This window comes from Dipteris shenzhenensis, chromosome 15 (genome assembly GCF_047967505.1).
Source record: "Dipteris shenzhenensis isolate YYH24624 ecotype China chromosome 15, Dip_SZ_1.0, whole genome shotgun sequence".
NCBI classification, from domain to species: domain Eukaryota; kingdom Viridiplantae; phylum Streptophyta; class Polypodiopsida; order Gleicheniales; family Dipteridaceae; genus Dipteris; species Dipteris shenzhenensis.
Genome location: NC_141610.1, coordinates 23,313,645 through 23,329,645, shown reverse-complemented (window position 1 = coordinate 23,329,645; position 16,001 = coordinate 23,313,645). Strand labels below are relative to the sequence as shown.

The 16,001-nt window shown below is 44.1% G+C and overlaps 1 protein-coding gene across 2 annotated transcripts; it reads left to right on the top strand.

The window, feature by feature from the left end:
- The first annotated feature begins 635 nt into the window (after positions 1 to 635).
- LOC147893559 (uncharacterized) lies at positions 636 to 12,966 on the top strand. Of its 2 annotated transcripts, XR_015542243.1 has the most exons (8): positions 636 to 1,331; positions 4,576 to 4,907; positions 11,519 to 11,849; positions 12,093 to 12,241; positions 12,361 to 12,454; positions 12,549 to 12,620; positions 12,705 to 12,826; positions 12,935 to 12,966. XR_015542243.1 is itself a non-coding variant. In XM_087386210.1 (7 exons), the coding sequence occupies exons 1-7, from the start codon at positions 753 to 755 to the stop codon at positions 12,747 to 12,749; spliced, it is 1,602 nt and encodes a 533-aa protein (XP_087242336.1). In that variant the 5' UTR covers positions 636 to 752; the 3' UTR covers positions 12,750 to 12,966. The 2 variants fall into 2 exon arrangements, 1 of the variants encoding a protein (XP_087242336.1); XM_087386210.1 differs by having other exon boundaries at positions 12,705 to 12,966.
- The last annotated feature ends 3,035 nt before the right edge of the window (positions 12,967 to 16,001 follow it).

Below are 16,001 nucleotides of genomic sequence, written 5' to 3'. Positions count from 1 at the left end.
GCCAATTTTCCTCAATTTCAGTTGGTGCAAAATATAGTAAATGACAATTTTTTCATAGCACTCTTGGCCTCAAGAACGGAGCGGTCATTCCCTATTTCCCCTTAAAACTACCACAATGCCGTTATATAAGGCTGGGTTTAAACCACGCGGATGCCCGACTTGCAAAAGGGTCGATCGTCCGCTCAGCAAGAAATGATTGGTCCACGGACTTGCCTACGAAAGGAAAAGTTGTTTGGCACCGCGCCCCCCTCCTCAAGCCTCCCCTCCTTGCCCTCCCGCCCCCTCCCTTGCCCACTCGAGTTCTCAATCCGCGCTGTGTGGTTACCACACAGCGGCGGCAGACTAGGTGACCATATTGAATTTGAAAGCGGCAACAACGTCCCATACAAGGTTGACCGTGGTAGCCGGCAGATAAGGGGTGCCTGGATGTGTGGCTATCACAAAGCGACGGCGATCATTCACAGTCTCAGGCGAGGTGACCAAATTGAAGTTGAAAGTAGCAACAACGTTCCATACGAGGTGACCGTGGGAGAGCGAGAACAGGCAGATACGGGGTGCGCCTTTGTCGCGGCGGACAAGGCTTACAAGACTAGCCTGAGGCCTTAAAGAGAACCCTAGTTCTTCTAGGAGGGTTTTGAGAGAGGACAGCTGCACACACAATACACATCATGAGTGTGCTGTCTGGCACTACTTAAAGCCATCTTTCCCGCTTCCCCTTCCCATTTCAGCCATAACCCATCTCTCTCCCCTTCATGTCCATGGCCTTCGATAGCTATGGCCGTGACTTCGGTGGTGGTGGCTACGATGACTCCTACGATGATCGCCCCGAATTCAGAGACGCCCGTGACCTCCAGCAGCAGGAGCCCGACTACGACACCTCCTTCGTCCCTGATGTCGTCAAGAGCTTCGTTGTTTACCTCTACCGCCATATCCGTGAGAAGAACGTTTACGAAATCCACCAGATGTATGAAGGTAGCTTCCAAAAGCTCAGCGAGCGCATGTTCAAACAGTCCCCCTGGCCTGTCGTCGAAGCCATTGCCCCTTTTGTCGACAATGACCACGTTTTCTGCCTCCTCTATCGTGAGCTCTGGTTCCGCCACGTCTACGCTCGCCTCACCCCGACCTTGGCCCAAAGAATAGAGTCCTGGGATAATTATTGCAGCTTGTTTCAAATCATCCTGCACGGCAATGTGAACATGCAACTAACCAACCAGTGGCTTTGGGACATGGTTGATGAGTTTATCTATCAATTTCAGTCCTTTTGCCAGTACCGGGCGAAGCTGAAGACCAAGACAGATCAGGAACTCGCTTTGCTCAGGCAGTACGATGAGGTAATCCATTTTATCATGGCGCTCGATCTCTTGCAGTAACGATTTTTAAGATCTGGTAATGGGACATTATTCAGAGTCCTTGACCCAAAGTTAGACTGGAAGGCTCCTGAATATTTAAATCAGTATTATAGGTCTGCAGGGGAACGGCACTAGGGTCCGGGGTTTTCTACGGGAAGTTCTCTTTCTAGCGTCCACTCTCCCTCCGGCAATGACTATTCTTGTGCAAAGGGAGGGGGGTTGGTGAGGCTAGATGAGGCTATACTGGGCCCTGGCTGCTCGTTGCTTGCGGGCTGAGGGAACTGTGCCCATGAGAGTGAAGCAGAGGTGACTGCTGGAGCTGGTTCCTGAGTGGCTGCCTCTGCTGTTGAGGTGCTGTTGCTTGCTGCTGAAAGAGCTACTGGTCTGATGAGACTAACGGAGCTGTTGCTGCAGCTGCTGGACTAGGTGCTGCTTCTGCTAGAGCTGCTCCACAAGTGATGCTGTAGGTGACGTGAAGGGCTGCTTATGTAGGGCCCAACCTCCCAGAACTGGCCCGACCTGGTCTGTAAAGGCCGGAGCTGAAGCTGACTGCTGACCTGGAGCTGATAGTCTGGCCAGGCGGTGGAGACTTGTGCAGTGACTGCCATGTGGCAGGAGCTGACCTGCTGCCTTCGGCTGCCCTAACTGATCGGTTCTGAGTCCTATAAATGGCCCAGATTGGCTGCTGCTGGCCTGGTCCTTCTCTGCTTTGTCTGCTGCAGGCAGATGGCCATGAGTTGAGGGATGCCCATAACATACCCTTCCTGCTGAAACTGGCACAGAGGACAAGTCTGCAGACCCCTTGTCATGATCTGTGATGTATTCCTTTTCTAAAACCTTATACTTATGGATGGTTGGATGAATTGACACTTGTGGAAGGATACAGGACACTTCCCTTGAGGCACAAGCCTTCACAAGAGCTATAACGAAGAGCTACAACACTTCCAAAGAGCACACACTTATGAAGAGGCTACCTTTATTTGTAACATTGGAAATTATCCTCTCACAAGGGTTGCACCCTTCACACAAAGTACACACCTCTTCATGCTCATCCCATGTGGAGTACACACCTTCTCGTGTGTGGCTCTTCCTCACAGTTGGATTATGTTGGGATATCTCAAGGTGTATGCCTCAGGCACACCTTATGTTTCTATGTGTGAGTGCTAGAGGCACAGTTAGGTGCCCACAAGCACAGTTAGGTGGTGGAAAGCCACATAGGATGATTGAGAGAATCTAGGAGCAGATTGAGGAGATGATTGTGGAGCTCTGAAGTCATCAGTGATGTCAGTGAGCATGTATGAGGTGCCTACTTAAGGACCTCACTCTTCTTCATTCTACAAGCAAGTAATGCAAGTATTCTGAGTTTGTGTCCACTCTTTGCTTTCCTTTCAGCTTTCCAACAGATTATTGTGGGACCATATGCAAAATCTATGAAATTGATTTCAAACAATTTACTCTCTATATAAGAGAGGTCTCTTGTATGAAGCAGACAACAATACCTTGATGTCTACTGGGCCTAATTGGATGACAATAAAGGTCACGCTTTTTTGCTATCCCACTGATGTGGAGCTTGACATCTTGCGCTAATACTCTAGCACTCACTGATTGTTAATAAGCATGCCGAAATGCATTGTGAGGCTTGAACATTTTTGCTAACTCTTTGAGGTGAAGATAGAGCTTGGCAACCACCATTTTGTTGAGCAAATGTTTTGAATTGCCACCATGTCCATGACCTTTTGCTCATAAGAGCAAGCTCATAAGTAATGTGGTATGTCTTTAGCTTGAAACTTCAGACATACTACTGGATATTTCGAATGGATACATATGCTCATGTACAGCTGAAACCTTTATCGCAATCGTTGATCGACTACCAAATGAGACTCTTTTGTTAAGTGCATGAAAGCAAAGACGCATTTCTCGTTGTCGCATGTTTACACAATGGAGAAATAACTCTCGAACTAGTTGAGCCAAGGCAAGAGTACTAATGGTTTTGTTCCTTGTCATACCTGTTGAGATTGAGCTTTCTTGAGAATGAAGACTTTGTGGGAGGATAAGCTTTACTATTGTGGTTGCGTGAGCTTTCGTTTGGAGCAAAGGCAAGATCAATGCTTGATCCCATGCATCTTTAGCGTCTAGTGGCTCCCTTTGGCTTCTCGAACTTCTCAATCCTATTTCTTGGCTTCACGGTTTTGTTCTTCTCGAGCTTCGCTATCGGCATGGTCTCGTTCCCAAGTAGCATGGCCCATTCTTCTTGGGATTCTCTATCTCGATGCTCTTTTGTAGCATGGGCTTCTTGGTGTTGTAAGACCCTCGTGAGAGCTGCCCATTGTGTATGCATCCGCATCATTGCTAGCAGACTAGTTGGTGGAATGGATGCTTGAAGTGTGGGCATACCTATGGATGTAGAGTCCTCATTGTCACTTGAAGTGGCTAGTAGTTCTATACTTGTGGTCATCTTGTCAAATTAGATCATGTTAGATGCGGCGGATCTCCCTCCCAGTGAGGCTCACGGAGTCATGGAGAGGCTACTGGGCTAGAAGATACCCGGCCTTCCACTCCCTACCTCCCCTACTGCTCTTCATAACTTAAGGAAGAAAAGTTTTGAAGCTCTTAGGTTGGTTCTATTTTTTGAGGTCATCTTGTGAAACAAAAGGATTTGTTGGTGGAAGACTATGTCCAAAATCTTATTTTATTATTTATTATTATTTTTAAATTGAAAATAAATAAATAACTAACTAACTATTCAAGTAGAAAACAATGAAATTTTTTGTTACTTGTGTTTGCGCCAATGTTTCACTTGTTTGCTTATTTGTGTGTTGGTTTATCTTTGTCTCCTTGTATTGCATGAGTGTCTCTTTCTTAATGGACATAAGTAAGTGGACCTATTTGTCAATACACTTGGGTATGAGGTGTTCAAGCATGGGTGGCCTATTTTTCCAGCCTAAACTCTGAAAAATTTCAATTTGCTTAGATATTGTCATGCATTCCAGGTTGTGGTGCATGCATGGGCAGTTGTAACCTGAGCTGCAACCTCTATCAGTGATCTCACATGTAGTCAAGGGGCATGTTGTTAAGAGGAGACGTGGTTTCTGATTTTATTAGTACGAGTTTTTTTTTAAAAGCTATTGTTTGTGGTCTGTGGACTACAGTATGTTTCTACAGGGCAAGACGTTTCTGTATGGCAGGAATGAAGTTGCTCCAGATCTAATACTGAGTTATGTGGCAGGTATGGAATGTCTATGGGGTGCTCAACTACCTGCAAGCCCTCATTGAAAAATCGTCAATCATCCAGATCTTAGAGGATGAGAAAGATGGTAGTGTGGTGTTCACTGCAACGGATGGCTATGATTACCATGGTGGTAGTAATGTTCTCAAAGTGCTGGGTTATTTCAGTATCGTAGGGCTCTTGCGAGTGCATTGTCTTCTGGGAGACTATTATAGTGGCCTTAAATGCTTGACACCAATTGATATCAATCAGCATGGAGTTTACAGTACCGTCATAGGTTGTCACATCACAACGATCTATTATTATGTATTCTCAAATCTGATGCTACGGAGGTAAAATCTATTAGCATTTTGCTTTCCTTGGGACTTTTTCCTTCCAGTTTATGCAAGCAATGCTCTCAGACTGTTAATTTTTTGGGAGCCAAGGGGAAGATTTTAATAACTTTACTCAATGGCATATACTGCCCGAGTGTAACTAGGAAAACACATTTGACCTTTATCATAATCAAGGTGGATTGATGTAATCAAGGTGGATTGATGTAGTAGGGTTTCTGAAGTCATTTGATCTTTATTGCAAAGGAAATGTTGATTATTGTGAATGGCTTATTTTGTTGTTTTTGATACTAATCCAGGATTAGGGGCACGTAGATAGGTATTAGGAAGTTAACTCATCATGTGCTAAGATATGGAGTCTTGCTGGTAAGACGCCATGTGCATCCTTAGGCCCAGCTTAGCCAGGACAGCATGGAAGAGCAGCCAAAGGCTGCCATGCAGTCAAAACCAGCTGACCCACAGTGCTGGGCAGCCACATGGACTGCATGGCTACCATGTAGGCAGCAATGCACTGGCACACAGGTAGCATGGGAGTGGGTGTTGGGACAGCATGGAGTAGTCTATGTTTATAAATGGTAACCTAGAGGAAGAAGTATACGTGGATTAGCCAGAGGGATTTTATGTTCCAGGTACAGGTACACATGAGTGCAGACTAAAGAAAGCTTTATACGCACAGAAACAAGCCCCAAGGGCATGGTATCAATGCATTGATGACTTCCTTAATAAGATCGGATTCTATCATAGTCCATCAGCTGCAAACCTGTACCTCTTTTCAGAGGAAAAAAGAGGATGATTGTAATTTTGTATGCTGATAATCGGATTCTTATAAGTGTCTCACAAGGAGAAGCTTTTGCTAGTCAAAGAGGTATTGATGAAGGAGATCAAGATGATTGATCTAGGACGACTCTAGTATTTCCTTAGAATAGAAGTTAGACAAAGAAAGCATAACATCTTCATTTCCCAGGAGAAGTATTACTGTGAGATTGTGAAGCTGTTCCACATGGAGGACTGCAAGGAGACAGCATTAGATGGAGTGTGCTGAAGCTGAGAATGAAGACACTTCTCAATTGGTGGATGCCAGCAAGCATTGACAATTGGTGGGCAGTTTGCTTTAAGGACGTGCTTGGACTGCAAGACGTCAACCTGAGCATTAAGGAAGAGTGTTAGAAAGTACAAATAGAACACTTACTAATATCATTTCCAGATCAGGTAGTGGAGGTTTTCTAATTCTGACATCAGTTTAGCATGGGCATCATACCTTTACAATGGGCCAACAAAATAATTGGCCTACCATGTGGCACTACCAAGACATCGTAGGGTCTGTTTGTATTAATCACGAGTAAATGTTTTGTATGCTGTCCCTCTCATAGATCCTTCAGTCTTATGAAGACTTTAATAAATTTTCCTTTCTTTCTGCGATTGTGAGAGTTCTATCAATACAAGCTTGGCTGTTTTCTCATTACATCCATCTAAAAAATGACCATCCAGCTGAGCATAATGTTTAGCCACTAGCTTGGCTTTGTACGTGTCAACTTGAACTTTGCTTTATACACCCACTTGCTGCTAATCCCCTTCCGTATGAAAAGCCTATTATTCTTTAGAATGGCATCAATCTCTCTGCCTCCATGGCAGTTTACAATTCAGATACATCTTTTGCCTCTTCAAAAGAACTTGGCTGCCCAACCTAAGCCACCAAACGGGAAAATTCGCCGACATTCTTCGAGATCTTCTCACCTCCAAACTTGATTCTCTTTGCCAATATGCTTTTGACTCCCCGCTATACCCAATGGGGACACCCTTCTTGCTCTTGAAATTTAATTTCTTTCTATGATCTTTATGACATGAACACATGCTTTAGAGCCGAAAACTTTCAAATGTAGGCTTTTTACCATAGTATGCTTCATGTGGGGCCATATCTTCAACTACCTTGGTCATCGTCTTGTTTAGGGTTCATGAACTGCCTCACCCCAGTAGGCCTTGGGATGGTACTTTCCCCTCAACATTGTTAGTCCCATGTCCACTATCACATGGTTCTTTCTCTCATCCTTTGTTGTTGGGATGTGCACGTGTGGTAAGCTACCCCCCATTCTTCTTAGAGAAAGCATCCAAAGCTTCCAAAGTGAAGTCTTCCCCCTTGTCGGTGCAGAACGCCTTTATGTCTTTCCCCCAACCTTGGCTTTCTATTCCTTGAACTTGTCAAAGGCTTTTGGCTTTTAACCCCAAGTTGTATGGCTATAGTGATCTATGAAGGTAAGGAAATAACATACAAATGACTGAGTAAACATCAATCCACAAAGGTTAGACTGAACACTCCTGCGGAGAATTGGCCCTAGATGCAGCCTCCTTCAAGAATGGTTCCTTGCCCTCCATGCAAGCCTCCTAGGCTCTTGAGTCCTTTCACGTTTGCTATTGGTGGAAATTCATCCACCATTTTGCAAATGTCCGGAGCCCATTCCACTTGAGCATATACTACGTCTTCGTTGGCTTATCGATTGGATTGGCACCGAAAACCTCCCTTCTACATCTGTGACAAGGTATCATAGTTGACATGACCAAATCTCTCATGCCATAGTTTGGAGCTGTGTGTGTTGCCATGAACTATCAATGCATTAATTTGGTACAAACCATCCTCTTTGACTCCTTGTGCCAATATTCTCCAATGTCCTTTGATTTGACCAAGATCTCTTGATCGTTGAACTCCACCTTCATGTTGTTCCTAATGATATGACTCATAGGAAGAGACCATTTATAGGGCTTGCACGTCTTTGTCCTCCCACTCTTCAACGGTGTCCGGACCTACGACCACTATCACTTTCCCTGAAGCATCCCTGACATCCCTGGGCTTCCGTTCTGTTCCTGTTGTAACCTTCAAGAACTCCTATCCACAAGGTGGCTCTGGATCTTGACCTTCCAGATGGGATAGTTTGACTTGCATCTCTTGGAATGGACATGGGGGCGGCCATAGCTTCTGAAGCTACAGAAACGGAGAATAGACTTTGATGTAGCAAGCAAACAACCATGTTCACCTTACTTGAACTGGGGTCACCCTCGAAGTTGGAGGGACTCCTTCCTCAAAGTAATACAGGAGTCTCACTCTTGGCTCTGATACCATGTTGGAGATTGAGGCATGAATGTCTGAACCTCTAACGGAGCAGATAGATCCCGGAGACTCTTTCCAGACAGTAACAGATGCACTCATGCACTGAAACCTCAGTCAAAAAAGTACTACTAAAACTTTTATTCTTCCACAACAGCTTGGAGGAGAGCTAAACACATGCAGCAAAGATGCTGGGTAAAACATCAATTTAAGGGAGCTGTATACCCAAGACACTTCTTAGTCCGCATCGCCTTTAAAGGGCTTCAGCCACCAGCAAAACCTCCCCCCCCCCCCCTCTTCCCAAAAAATAAAGAAAAAAAGAAAGACCAACCCAGCAGGTGAACTGCCCCACCAGCCGACCTGGACTGCACCTCTAACCTGGTGCTGGAGGTGTCCTATTGCCAGGTCTGTAAATAGGCCCTGGCAGGGCTGTACTGTTCTGCTGCTGTGATGCCACTTAGCCTCGTGGTCCCATACTGCTGCAGATGTGTCTCCAAACAGGTGCAGACATTGCACTCAAGTGGCTGATGGTGTACCAGCCACAGTCCCCGGTAAGCTGAACCTACCCTTGGTCTACTAACCCTTTGTCCTTCTCATATGGGCTCTCACAGTTGAGTCAGTGCCCATCCTTCTAATATGCATATCATACAACCTTTATGCTTTCTGTTCATTTGCATAACTAACAAAGATGCATGCGACTGGTTTAGCATTCAACTTTCTCCTCATCTCGTCTCTCAGCCGCTGCCCCCCCCCCCCCCCCCCCCCCCCAAACACCCCCCAACCCAATTTCTCAGACCTGCCTCCTATTCCTCTCTGTCACTTCTCACGCCCTTTGCCTCTCAGACCCTGTTCAGCCCTCTACTCTCTCAATCACCTTTGGCCCTGCCCTCTTTCAAGTCTCAACCCTTTCAATCTCAGTCCTGCCTCTTGAGTCTCAGCCCCCTCTCATTCTTTTCTACATGTCATGTGAATATTCCCTCCCCTTTCTCCCCTTTTTTTCAACTTAAAAAACCTGATTTTTTAGAAGCTTCAGAAATAAAATTCTTCCAAACCTCACACCTACTAGTGCGCCCTGAAAGCTATGCACCTAAAGACTTGCGCCACCATGGGAAAAAGGGGATGAGAGAGGGCTGAGAAGGATTCAGAGATGCGAAGAGCTGAGAGAGGGCTGAATGAGGACTGAGAGGGGGGTAAGGGGTTGAAAGAGGAATGACTAAGGGTTGAGAGAGGCAACAAACTGGCAGAGCTGCGAGAGAACCAAGACTCCAGAGCTCCAGCAAACCCGAGTGCGAAGGCACATGCAGGGAAGTTGCCTGTAACAATGGCGTTGTCCAGGTGAGTTTCAGGTACCCCCCCCTCCCCCCCCCCCTCCCCAAAAAAAAAAAAAAAAAGAACAGCTGGAGAGCACCGTGCGATTCTAAGCATTCCAAAATGCCTAAATGTTTTGAATAGCACCTTACCTAAAGGTGCACACGGAACATGAGCAAAGCTTTACATCCAAAGGTCCTGAGATGCTTCAACTATTGGTTTCCTTCTAGGACAGCTTTAGTAGGTGCTCTATTCAGTAAGTAATTACTACAGCAGCCCACAAATATTTTCATACATTCTTGTTCTTGAGCATAGCTCCGTTTCTGTATGCAGCATTTTTTGCAATAATCAATAAATGTCCACAAATGTCAGACCTGAGAATCTTAATCAGGCATCAGACTTGTGTGCCATCATAAATACCCAAGTCTTCATAGAGTAGTCATCAATGAAAGTGATGAAGCATTGAGTACCACCCAGAGATTGACCTCAATGGGTGCCACTAAATCGATATGCATCAATTTTGCTAATTGTGCTGGATTATCTGTATGTTGTTTTCGACTGACAAATTTTCCAGACTTTCTCAATCACACGTGGCAGCCCATACACCATCAGTTCTCAATGAAGCTTTGCCAAGCTTTCAAAATTTATATGTCCAAAGCAGCCAAGTTTTCTCTTCTCCTTGAGAAGATTTGCTGTTGTTGCATCAGGCTTTTTCAATCACATGTGGTAGCCCAGACACCATCAGCCCCTTCACATGCCAACAAATGTTCCAGACTTTCTAAATCACGTGGTAGCCCATATACCATCAGTTCTGTATGAAGCTTTGCCAAGCTTTCAAAATTTATGTTCAAACCTCCTGTGCCAAAGACAAGTTTCCTCTTCTCCTTGAGAGTGACCTGAATTTTCTGCATTTGCTGTGATTACATCAGTGTATAGCGTGTAAAGATCACCCTATCTCACTCATCTTGCATCAACCTTCATATCCTGTCATTTGTCACAAACATCCCTCTCGAACTCAACCTTTATTCGTTGATCTGATAATTTACTTACAGATAGGAAATTCATACATGAGCCTGGCACATAAATACATTGTAAATTTACATAAGTTCACCGTCACGTGAATTTCTAGGAATGTCACCAATCCCTTTAATAACCAGCTTAGCCCCAAATTTTGAAGGCAATGCAAGACTGTCCAAGGACACATCCCCACCGATGTCATTGGGTAAATTCTCCACTTTGCATGGGAGAACTACTTGCAGGTGGTATTAGAAAGTGTTAAGCTACTTCACAGGCATTTGATGTAGTGTAGGAGTCGTGCTCAATGGTTACTTTGACTAACATTAGGCAAGAGATAAGGTACCCACCGGACTAGTCAAGATATGCCTTCATATTGGCAAGGATTTGTGTTTCTTCGTAGCAAGAAGCAACCCACAATTGCCCCTTCTTCCATGAGTTGGAATTCCAAGCTGTTTGCATTGTGACATGTGAAGCAATATGTTTTAGTTGGATCTTGGATGACATGGATTCTTTGGTTTGACTGTCTTGAGTTGTGACAAACATAGTTGCATTGTAATTTTAAAGAATTGGGTCTTCCATGCTTTTGTAAAAGACCCTTGGCAAAGACATCAGTACATTGAGGTTCAGTACCTCTTTGTTCCAAAAAAGACACCTAGCAAAGACATCAGTTCATTAAGGTTCATTGAGGTCCAATATCATTTTGTTCATTGAGATTCAATGCCACTTTGTTTGAAGAATGGTCCTAAGCAAACTCATCACTCTCATTTATGCTCCAACCAAGAAGAATGTATCAGACATCTTCACTAAGGTGGCTAGTTGTGCGAACATGAATACTTTATGAAACTTCGTGGTATTGAAAGGAGGGTTTAAGAGTTTAATGCTCTATCATCTGGCCCTTGGCTAGGATTAAGATGCTTAACATGTAAGCCCATATGACAAATCAAGTGAGCAATAGGTCAGGACAGGTGGTCATTTCGGCCATTTGTGGCTGAACAAAGGACGTGGCTTGAATGCAATGCATCGACTTTTTTCTTTTCTTTTTTTGGGGGGGAGGGATTAGTAATGTTTGTGGACGCGTGCACACACATACACACACACATAGATAGATAGATAGATAGATAGAGAGAGAGAGAGAGAGAGAGAGAGAGAGAGAGAGAGAGATTTTGACTCTCCCCTCTCTTCTGCGCAGGTATATTGAGGCTATCAAGGCATGCAATCAAATTCTCCTGTACATACACAAGACAAAGCAGTACCATCAGCGGTCACCGCAATTTCAACAGATTCTGAAGAAAAATGAACAGTTGTATGCACTACTCGCTGTATGTCTTTCTTTGTGCCCACAAGGAAAGCTTGTGGAAGAGAACGTGAACAGTCAGTTGAGAGAAAAGCATGCAGAGAAGATGCTGAGAATGCAGAGAAGTGACGAGGCAGTTTATGATGAGCTATTCTCTTTTGCTTGTCCAAAATTTATCACCCCTTCGCCACCCAACTATGATGAGCCATTGGTGAATTATAACCAGGTACGAAAAGAGAAATGCGCATGCGTTTCGAAACGTCTGCAAAAATTCCTTGTTGTGAATACAATATCCCTTCATGTGTGTATCTGTCCTGTGCTTGCTCAAAGATGCAGTTCCCCTTCTTTGAATATAGGCAAGCGAGAGAATACTATTTGAAGTATTGCTTTGAGCTTGCTTGATCATTAATGGATTGTTTTCTGATCATCTTCCTTTAATTGTTGCTTTATTTTGGGTTGAATTTTGCAGGACGCTTACAGGTTGCAGCTGAAGCTATTTCTTTCTGAAGTTAGACAGCAGCAACTTCTCTCCAATATCCGTAGCTATTTGAAATTATATAGTGCAATTCCAATTGCAAAACTGGCATCATTTATGGATGTTGATGAGCCGACTCTCAGGTTTTTTAGTTGCATAGAGAAAAGTGCAGAGTTTTACTGCTTATATTTGATGGGATGCACAAAAATTCATGTTGCTAAAGTCTGTGAATGATTTCTGTTTTGTCGTTTTTTTTTTTCAGGATGGCACTTCTTACATACAAGCATAAAACTCATGTCCTAGACAATGATGGACGAATAAGCTCGAATGCAGATGTCGAGTTTTATATTGATGATGTAATGTAGATCCCCTTTGAAGCTTCATGTGATCTCCTTTTAGGCTTATATTTTAAAAGGCCTTTGTTGGATGTCTCACTGGTTTTATGTGCAGGATGTTGTGCAAATTGTGGACAGTAAGGTGACTAAGAGGTTTGGAGATTATTTTGTCCGCCATATACTCAAGGTCTGTTTCTGTAACATGCATTATTCATTTGAGAGAGCGAATTTTTGATTGAATTTCCCTGAAGCTATTATTTTGGTATCACAGTTTGAAGAAATCATCGGAGATTTGGAGCGTGCACAACTTGACTGAGAGGCTACTTTCATACTCAGAGGAAGCTATTTGAAGTATCAATTTTGTTAGTGGACTTTCCAGGAAGATAAGGAAAGGTAGGTTGAAATGTGATTCATTTTACATTAATTCAAAATATTTTCTTTAATCCTTTAAAAGTGCATAGAACAAGCCTTTAGATCCTCTACTTGGGTGGATTCTAGCAGATGATCTTGGAGTAAAATTATTTTATCTTGTATACTTGCATGCACACCCACGCTTCTTTCTATGTACTGCTGCAAATTAGACTAAGAGCAGATTGCCCTAAATTGAAGGGAGATTTCGCATCCTATAAGTGTCATTTGCACCTGCTAATGGGGGCCCTCTAATCATTGTTGTGCTAGCTTGGGCTTGGTTTGGGATGCTAGTGAGGAAAAGTTTATAAACCCCCCTTCTGATAAGGGTGTGAATCTTGCAAAGATTACAACTTGAGTTGATGGTTGCAAAAATGTTGTTGTGAGTGGAGTGGCTCTCTAAATGGATTAACAAATCAAGTGGTCTATTGATGGAATATGCATAAGTGAGGTTTCAAACAACATTGTTGGGCTTGGGGTTGCCCTTGCCCTCTTTTTTATCAATGCTCCTTGTTTTTGCTGTATCGAGGGATGCATGGCAAATCATTAAGTTTGTTAAACATGGGATAAGAACAATAAATCAACTCTGTGCATTTTTATGCCTCAAGGTTGTATACGACGATTGCAACTTAATGAGATCGTGAGATATGAAATGAAACATTCAATCTTTGCATTTGAAGTCTCAGAGTTTTTATGGTAGGATATCGATAGATTTGAAGTCATGGTATTAACCAATTCACGAACAGTTTAGATGACCTTGTGAATGGTTAATGCTAGTAAAGATACATTCCAATCCATGGGATGATGCAAAGCATGCTTAAGAATACATGGTTAGAAAGAGAAAAAGAATTTCTTCACTCATGGGAGCGTGATCGTCCTTGCTCATCCACCAATCACTTTTGTCTCTATATATTTTCCCTAAATTGCATCCTTAATTTAGTTGTTGATAGTTCTTGAGTGACATCTTGGTATCAATTTTTAGTGTTATATGATGCTTTGCTCCATCCTTTTAGGAGTAGTCTTTTGTTGGGCCCCCAGCATTCTAAAGCATTTTGTATATAGTTATGTAATGCTTGGTCTATGAAAAGTTAGAAGTATCAAGGCTACTTATATTATGATGTAATGGCACCTACCCATATGATGAGTAGGTATGAAGGATTGTAAATGCAGGTGGGTAGTACCCATTGTGCGTTTAGAATGTCATGTATATGGGGTCCTAGAGTCTTAAGAGCTAGGGTCATCTTCGCCGAAGCAACTTGTGTGCATGGAGTGCGGCCAAAATGTCAATTGTACCTTGATTGCCCCTATGGCTAGGTAATAGAAGAAGCTTCTTTTCCAACCCGTTGTGTACCCCTCTTATGAGATGATACATTATATTGTTAGAGTTCTCCAGACAAGGAGACACCCTCCTTTTGGGAGATTTCAATGCAAGGACGAGGGATAGGCAAGTGGACTTACTTGACTTCACATATGAGAGACTCCCACATGATGCTAGAGGTAGATGGAGTAGAACTTGTGATTTTGAGACTTTCTGCAGATACTTTACATGTGACAGCATAGGGGTGACTCTTGCTTGAGTTGGGAGTTGTCCACAACCTCATCATCTACAATTCAAAGATGGCCATCATTTAAGGGATTCACATGCTTCCCACATGGAGGCGGGCTACACCAGGCACATGGAGAGTTCCTATGGCTACCCGTACCCAGATCCACTCTAATCGTGTCCTTGATCCAGTGTATGTGTGTCACTTAGCTAGAGAGCTTCTCGCCTAATTGTTATTGGAGGTCGATTTAGACCTTGCCCACGCCTCGGCCACCCTTGTCACAGTGATACAGGATGCTATCACCAGATCCTTTCCGACTTGATCTTCACGAGTATGAGATGGGAAGATGCCTCAAAATCCCTAGTTTGATGATGAGTGTAGAGAGATGCAAGCCCACCTCACACCGGAGCGAGCCTTGGGTCAATTGACATCACATGAGGCACATAGGATCTTTTAGTGGTTGACACGTCGCAAGAGACAAGCCTTTCTCACACATAGGATGGATGAGATCATTAGATCATTTCGCGGAGGACACCCAACCACTAGGTGGGGATTTCTCTCGGAGGGGAAGCCACCCATCCCCATTATCGATCTAGGTGTGGCACACATGCATGCTCCTTATATGATGTCTTGAGGCAGACATCGCCAGACATGTCCTCTATGTCCAAGCCCACTACTTGTCATCTATTCACTACACAGAATGTGTAGGTTGTACTTCATCGGCTCCACAACTTGAAAGCACGGAATCACGAAGGCCTTCGGATAGAGCACTTTGCACACGGGCAGGAGGTCCTAGCACCGATCCTTGCACATATGTTTAACCTTGCAGTTTGTCACGGCTTCCCACCAGCATGGAGCACCACTACTATCGTATCGAAACACAAAGTAGGAGACCTCATGGACACTGGGAACTATCGCATCCTCATGATTGGCCACACATTGGCCAAGATCTATGGATCGGTATTAGCGAGAGATCAACACTTATATAGAGGCACCGGGGCAACGAGCACTTTCTGGGGTGTGATCTTTGGAGGACAGACTGGAGGAGCCTCGAGCGGCTACAGGTGACGATGGGATCGAGGATGATCCGATGTAAGTCCTCAATCCCACATGAGATGGTCTAGGCAGAGTTCGCCATGACACTTCTCTAGGTTGATGCCATCTTTCAGACAGTGACTTGCATCCATAGAGTTTGGGACTTATCCATTTAAGACTTTCGAGGTTGGCCCTAGAGTCATCCAAATGACTTACAGAGAGCGGGGCAGACATATGGTATGCACGCATATCTACATGGCTTGCCAAGCACGGTATCGAGATAGATAGGCTTTCCTCGTTTCAGTACAGCCTGGATGCACCTTCTGAGTCGATCTCGCGAGATGAGATGAACCGTATCATATGGTTAGACCTCCTCTAGCTTCACACATCCTGGACTTGGGGGGAGGACTAGGAGCTCCCCACCAAGACCTAGTTTAATCGCGACCACTTCTTGAGAGTATTAGAGGAGGGATTGATTATCAGACCCCAGTATCTCAAGGATAGAGGAGTCGCCCATGCACTGAGGATTTCCATTGGTTAGATGCGGTTTTCGCCCCATAAGCTGAGGATCGAGGTAGAGA

Excerpts from the sequence above, each read along its gene's own strand:
- LOC147893559 (XM_087386210.1), top strand. The coding sequence starts at position 753 with ATGTCCATGGCCTTCGATAGCTATGGCCGTGACTTCGGTGGTGGTGGC. Across the intron at positions 4,908-11,518 it reads TCAAATCTGATGCTACGGAG|GTATATTGAGGCTATCAAGG; the intron begins GTAAAATCTATT and ends TCTTCTGCGCAG. Across the intron at positions 12,455-12,548 it reads TCGAGTTTTATATTGATGAT|GATGTTGTGCAAATTGTGGA; the intron begins GTAATGTAGATC and ends TTTTATGTGCAG.